Raw genomic sequence first — 7,638 nt, forward strand, 5'->3', positions numbered from 1 at the left:
TGCCAGCGGATTTCCCAACGGGAAGATGCATATTTCCTGCGTGTAGGCATAGCTAGCATTTCAATGGCGTTAAAAATTCATTTTCCTCAATTTTTCAGCGTCTGTGGCGAGAACACGCACAGCCATACTGTTGACAGCCCCTCATCTACCCCCACCTCGCACCACCTTCTCCTCTCAAGATGATCTCAGCACGCCTGACAGAAGCAACCGGCATCTCTTAGGCACGTCTCGGCCCCGAAGCTCCGAGCTAGAGCCAGAGCTGTTTACTCAGGGCCTTAATGCGTCTTATTAGCTCTCGTCAAACAGCGCCTGAAAATGGCAGAGTCGCAATGCTGCCTCGGCAAACACGATAGGGGGGAAAACAATTTGCGGGAGATTAGGCACACACCCGGGAGCAGCCTGCCCTCCGTTTGCCCCCAAGCGAGATAGCGAATGGCCAGATAAGCACTGTAATTCTCGTACATTAGCACATAATCGCACTCTTCGCCGTGCCGAAGTCCAAAAAATATGAGCGACAACTTTCATTCCAGTATAATCTGACTCAACAGTCTTGTGAAGCTTATCACTATCGGGTTTTTGTTGGACCACGTCAGACAGGCCCTGATCCAACTCTGGTGTAATATCTGACTGTTGAGTAAATAAATTGGCCAGTGTGTCTCGGTCACAGGAGAAATAAGAAAATTTCAGGATGTAGCTTTAATCCTACTTTCCAAATGACCACTTTGGGCATTTATATATCTACTTAAACCTGGGATTAATCATACAGATGTCAACATTTTGAGTTTAAGTGTATCTTTTAGATGGAAATGACACCTGGAAAGTATCAAAAGATTATGAGATGTCGTGTTAAGAGGATTTTTATAAAAATATATTTTCTAAATGATTCATACACTTCATTCTCAAATCAGACTCATCCAATGTTCTACTTACCTTGTTTACCGTGTTTAATTGTTGCATTTAAACCTGCACCTTTTCTAAACGTTTCAAGCAACTTAACTCCATACCGCTCAATTTCCCCTCGTGTTTAATTGTTGCATTTAAACCTGCGCCTATTACAATGGACGTCAGATTTGACAAACGTGATCTTGTATTTAGCAGCAAACGACTTTTGTTAAGCGCACCGGCTGCTGTCGGCCTTTCTTGTCCTATCCGCAGACATTATGATGTCATCATAAACCCGACTTTATGAACCGCGATGAGCACATTTTATCAAGCGCTAACTGCTCTAAAGCTAATGAAAAGAGAGCTCGGGGCCAAATTGTATTGGAGCAGATGTTCATTGGCGTGCTATATTTAGCCAAGCACTTAGCCGCGGGCACTCACCAGGGGAGACGCACCTTTAATCAGAGTGCGCCGGGATAACATTTTAATTACCTCGTTGTGATTGAGTTCCATCCAACTCGCACAATTACAGTAAACCCCCGCCTGTTTGCGGTTCACTACTCATGAGTTCATCTGTTTGTTGTTTTTTGTGTTCTTTCTAGGTTCGCAGACTCCATTTGTATGCTTGCGGGTCGCTGTCATGATCGTTTGAACCTGCACTTTCTAAAATATTGTTCAAATGATCATGCCAGTGCCCAGAGAATACAGAGAGTCTGGTAACAACAGGTTCACAGACTCTTTGTGTATGCCCTGTGTGACCAAACCAGAAGCATACACAGGACAATTTGTAACTTGTAAAACTTAGCCTCAATTACTTGTGGGTTTTTCACCATTTGGGGAGTTTGCTTTGGAGCTGATGTACGTCATAAAATGTCTGCACAGGTGGTGGAGCTGAAGCCGGACGGGAAGGACATTCCCGTCACCACGGCCAACCGCATCGCATACATCCACCTGGTGGCCGACTACCGGCTCAACAAACAGATCCGGCCGCACTGCCTGGCCTTCAGGCAGGGGCCTCGCCAACGTGGTCAACCTGGAGTGGCTGCGCATGTTTGACCAGCAGGAGATCCAGGTGGCTGGCATGTGAAAGGACACCTTGTGTCAATCCCGCCATGCAACTCGGCAAATTAAACAATTGTTTTTTTTAAACAGGTGCTGATATCCGGCGCTCATGTGCCAATTTGTCTTGATGACCTGAAAAAGTTCACAAACTACTCAGGTAAGAAATAATGTTACCCCATGAATGTTGTCGATTAGTTGAAAATTACAAAGAATTCTGTTAATTGTGTGATATTGATGGTTGATTAATAGTGTATTGAAGCAATTGAGCACTACTTGGTTGCAACCATCAGAGACGCTGATTCAGGCTCAAGTTTGACCCCTGTGTCTGTCAGTGTATGCCGACGGCTGACGGTGCTCCGTCTTTTGAGTCTCCTTAGGTGGTTACACGGCCACGCACCCCGTCATCCAGATCTTCTGGGAGGTGGTGGAGGGCTTCACAGACGAGGAGAAGCGCAAGCTGCTCAAATTCGTCACCAGCTGCTCCAGACCTCCTCTGCTCGGCTTCAAGGTTTGACCCCATCTTCTGCATCATTTCATGTTGCGGCTCAGATTGAAAATTGCCGGGTCAATTTTGCCCTCTTGTTCTGTTCCATTCAATACAAAACAGCACAACAACAATATTGATTGTTGATCATTCATATACCTATCATACACTTATGTGAGGTTGATAAAGCAGTTAGTGGTTGGACACTGAAACTCATCCAATTAAAGTCATTGCATTCACTGTAAAAGTTGCATCTGATTTATTTTTAATTTCAAATAACAGTAAAAGCAATTTAAAAAATAATGTGTTCGTTTCAACAACAAATAAAATCAGTCATCAAATTGAAATAATAAAATGTCAAGAAAATACTTGAATAATGATGAGGTGATAAAACGGTCTGTTAAACAAATATAAACAAATCAAAACAAATATTTAACCTTTTTCATTACTCTTTTATTCCTCAATACTAGTCCAAAAACATAAAATATTCAATAATATATACAGTTGACTGTTAATAATAATATGCAGAAAAAAAATCTCAGCTTTTACAGGTATGTAAAAGAAGCTTACAGTATCTGAAAGGAAATGTAACAGAATGCATACAATGTGTAGCGCACCAACCTGAAGTGTCCTATTAAGTGAAAACGTGGGTTTGATGTGTATGTGATGCAAATAAGGAGATCACTGCTTTAAAGCAGCCACTGATAAGACGGGTGTGATAGGCTTATCAGCCCCCGTTCATGACCTTGCTCTGCTTGGTCTGGACAAATATTGCAATTTTTTTAAAAGTCAGTAACAGACTGAACTTTTGAACTTTTTGTGTGACATCATTTCCTGCATTGTTGCTGAATCACAGCATTAGGAGAGCCTCAATTGGAAGCTGGTTGATGATTTATACTGCAGCATACAAGGAAAAGAGCATGTTTATAGCAGTGGAACATGGGACCAAAATGTCTTATCCTCCTTCAATTTTGATGAATATACAGTATGACATTTTTGGGTCATTGGGAGTTTTTGTTTCTTTTTTCGTGGTCACCGATTTTCAACTCTTATTTTATTGCTCATCAAGCAGGTACGCAGGCAACATTTGTGTTCTCGTCTCAAACATGAGTTTCTATACAGTATGTTGTTACAGCAGTATGTGACATATAGTGCTTAAGGCATTTATGAGACCGCCACACAATGTACTGCAAGGTCAATGGCACCGCTGCCTTACTTCAACATCATTGGTAATTTCCCAAATCATTGTTTTATATTTATGTAATGGTTAATACACCATAAGGGATCTTGAACCCAAATGAGCTTGAATATGATCATTCAATGCTTTAAGCAACAGATATTTAACCAAAGACGGTGCAGCCACACATGTAGACAGACAATATAGCAATACTGCATATATTCTTTATCCTCTGCATTAAACAACTCATATAACTGCAGCTTAGTCAGTTGTGAAACTCTTATTCTTGTGTGTCTATATTACACTGCCCTCTGGTGGCAAAGGCACACAGAGACTGGATTAATAGCCTTTCTGTTCATTTCAATGGGGAAAGATGATTTGAGATGGAAGAAGTTTGCGTTACAAACATGGTCACAGAAAAAATTAAACTCCTAAATCAAGCCACCACTGTATTTGTATTTTGTCTTGGGGGGGAAAAAAATAAAAAATCCTTTTTGCTGATTTATGGATTAAGAACGAGTCTTAAAAATACATACTTTTTTTGGTGGTCAAAAATCCAGAGCTCACTGAAATTGAAATAATTCACATTAAAGTACTTAATGACGCTGGATGGTCTTTGAGACTAAATATGTGGTGGTGGTCTAATCATGTGTGTTAAGCACTTTACAAGACCGCATTTCTAATTTGGTCCTTGAGCTAAAAAGGTTTGAGATGTATCAAAGACGTCCATTGGGACTGTATCTTTTTATTAGCGTCGTTAGCTTTCTAAAAGTTTATGGTTGTCCTGTGGTAGCACGAAGGATCCAAACTCTTTAAAAATCCCTGCTGTTACCTCCGGTCGCCTCCTCCTTTTTTAATCCATTTGACTTTGGCCGGCACGCGTGGGAGGTCCTCCCTCTCCGGGCGTTAATTTGTGGCCGGCGGGGGCGGCCTCCCTGACCCGGCCCCCCGGCTCGTGCCAGCTCCGCCTTAATTAGCTGTCGTGAAAGGAGCCCGGGATTCATTAGCGGAGAAATAGGCGCTGTCAGGCAGAGCCATTTAAAAAAGATGATGGAAACTGCACTTTTTTTTTTCCTTCTCTCTCCTCTGGAACGATATCCGCCGTAACGATGCCTTCTCAATAAGCAACGATAGTTTAATACGGTAATTGTCGGAAAAATGGGGTCATTGCGGCTGAGCCCCCAAAGAGCCATTTAATCGGGTTGATGGGGTATTTGCTGACTTGAAATAGCGGGGAGGAAATCGGAGCGGCTCGTGATGGAAAGTTTCAATGTCACAGTCGGCAGATGAGGTGGCGGGGGGAAAATGGCAGATAGACGACATGAAATGAGCATTCCCTGCTAGGTCAAAGTGCGGTCTGCTTCCTAAATGTATCCTTGCGCTGTACTCTAACCCCCTTCCCCCCCCTCGCCCTGAACACGATTTAACAGGGGCACGAATGATGAACCTTGATATAGTGGGGGAACACTGTATGTCTTTTACACCAATTACTAGTTCACTTTTAGACATGGTTTTGGTGCAATTTTGTGGCATCTTCTAGAAAGCACAAAAGAACCCACAAATCAGTGAATTTGGTAATACCAAACTTAAAAAAAAGATGGGGATTCACTGTATTAGCTTAATGTCCCCCACGTTTAAGATTTATTCCCTTGTGGAATTTGACATTTATCACATTTTATCACAGCCGAATTACTTTTTCCAGGAGCTGTACCCGGCCTTCTGCGTCCACAACGGCGGCACCGACCTGGACCGGCTGCCCACGGCCAGCACCTGCATGAACCTGCTCAAGCTGCCCGAGTTCTACAGTCAGCACCAGATGAGGATCAAGCTGCTCTACGCCATCGAGTCGTCGTCCGGCTTCGAGTTGAGCTGAGGCTACGGCGGCGGAATCTCGGGAACGACACGCACTGAATTTCCTGCTTTGTGTGTGTGTGTGTGTGTGTGTGTGTGTGTGTGTGTGTGTGTGTGTTGAGCACCAGGGGATGACCAGCCTCGCATTAAGAGGGCGTAGTCACCATTTTTCACCATTTTTTTTCTTGCTGTTGCTTTTAGTTAATATAGAATTAGGTCGTCAGGAAACAAATGAATAGCCATTTTCCACTGTATGACACCTACTCGCAAATTACGCTTTTCCAATGGTATTACGAGGTACTGTCTCTAGTACAGGGGGTCCTCAGTTTACGACGGAGTTCCATTCCTTTGATGGCGACGAAACACACATTTGTAAGTCGGAATGCGCCGTAGTCTTATCGCTACCGTATGCTAACACAGTAGTCATAATTACAGTAAATATTTGCATAAAAAACATTCCCAGGCCATAAATATAAACAATCAAATGTCAGGCAGGATAAGCCAAGGACCCATTGTGTCGGAATTAGATTATTATATTTGTCCCCCAAATGGCACCACTTTCCCCACATTCAAAGCATGCAGCAAAATTCACGCTCGCAAGTCAAAGCAAAGAAATTTGCCTAATAACGTCTCGTATCTCGAAAAACTCTGTTAGTCGTATCTGAAGGCAGCACTGTATATTTTGGGCAATTTTATTTAACTTTTTGATGGGTTTACAATGTGTAGTGTGGAAGAAGCGAGATGGACATCAAAGACACATGCGTACACATATATGCCCACTTTTAGACACAATTCTAGTCCTAAAACAATCAAGTTAAAAAGGGAAAAAAAAAGTTTAAAGGGGACAAATAGAAAATGTATGTATACAAATAGCACATTACCCCGCCTGGCCTCGCCTCTGAGCGAGCTGCTGTCAATTTAGCCAAATTGTGACGTAACAGTATGGCTAATTTACGTGTCCTTCGCAGTGTCCCTGTGATGGAAAATTGGCCGGTGAATCAAAACCAAGGCGAGTAGTGCCCTGCAGTGGAAAAGCAGCAGTAGTGCTTTGTTGTGTATATTGTTTTTTGTTTTTTTTTCACCAAAGATGATGTGGCATCATATATATTATATTAAAAAAGGCAATACAAGAATAGAGTGACTGTGAAATGGGCGCCACGACAACATTGATTTTATGATTTCTTCAAATATGTTTATCGTTTCTTACCCGTGGCAACTGACGCGTGCAAGGTTTTTGTTAAGACTGATTTGCGGGTTTATTCAATAGGCTGATGGATTTGTGAATATGGACATTTTCTCTTGTGCGATTCATGATTTCTTTAGTATTTGTACAGTTTTCCTTCCTATGTGTTTGAGAGCGAGATTGTGTCGTGGTTACAAAAGTTCAGTGTAACAACAACAGAGCGTATGGAAATGAATAAATCCACTTTCTTTTTTCAGCTCTCTCCTTGTTGCTTGGCAAGTAAGGGTGGCAACATAAAGTGTGTGTGGGGAGGGGGGGGGGAGAGATTCGTCCTGGCTTTTTATGGCCTCTGACATATAATTAAAGAAACATCCAGTTAAGAATCACCGAGCAGAACTATTCTGGCCTTGAGATGCATTACCGGGCTGGGTGCAAATTAAGCTTGTGTGCGTTTGTCATAAATCCAAACGCAGCCATCCATCGCTTTTTTGGACCCACGCCATCTCCTCCTCCTCTCTCGGAACATCTCATATCTCAGGAGCCCCCAAACCTTCACTGCGTGCGACTCAAAAGTAGTAATTGGGTCTTAAAAAAGCCGACTTGTCATTGAAATGAGGGATTCATCTCAATTACCCCGAGATTTATTCCGAACTATTACCTGGTGATGGATTATAACTGACAATGTTAACGCAGGATGCTGTGAATCATCCTCGGCATCTAATACACTTTAGCCCGCCTGTAAAAGCCTTTTAAGGGCAAATTAAAGCTCTTAGTCTTTGTTTGTCTTTACGCAAAACTTCACAAACTTTCTTTTTTAATCCACTGTTGGAAGTTCTTCATCCTTCCCACTGGTCGCAAATTTCAGCATGGTAACGAAACCCACGCTCTCATTGGGCCTGCAGGAGAAATGGGCGGGGTGAGCACTGGCTCATTTGCATGAGACAGGACAACCTCACAAAAAACAGGCTGGAAGAAGTAAAATGAAAAGTGCTGTAATTA

General features: G+C 42.6%; 1 protein-coding gene across 1 annotated transcript in view; it reads left to right on the forward strand.

Moving 5' to 3' along the window:
* The window catches only part of ube3c (ubiquitin protein ligase E3C), a 33,324-nt gene extending 26,449 nt beyond the window's left edge, over positions 1–6,875 (forward strand). Inside the window, 5 exon segments of the mRNA XM_061666181.1 lie at positions 1,765–1,893; positions 1,895–1,954; positions 2,035–2,101; positions 2,322–2,452; positions 5,308–6,875. Of these exon segments, the coding sequence (XP_061522165.1) occupies positions 1,765–1,893; positions 1,895–1,954; positions 2,035–2,101; positions 2,322–2,452; positions 5,308–5,478 (558 nt within the window). The 3' untranslated portion in view covers positions 5,479–6,875.
* The last annotated feature ends 763 nt before the right edge of the window (positions 6,876–7,638 follow it).

The sequence above is a fragment of the Phycodurus eques genome, chromosome 21 (assembly GCF_024500275.1).
Source record: "Phycodurus eques isolate BA_2022a chromosome 21, UOR_Pequ_1.1, whole genome shotgun sequence".
NCBI lineage: Eukaryota > Metazoa > Chordata > Actinopteri > Syngnathiformes > Syngnathidae > Phycodurus > Phycodurus eques.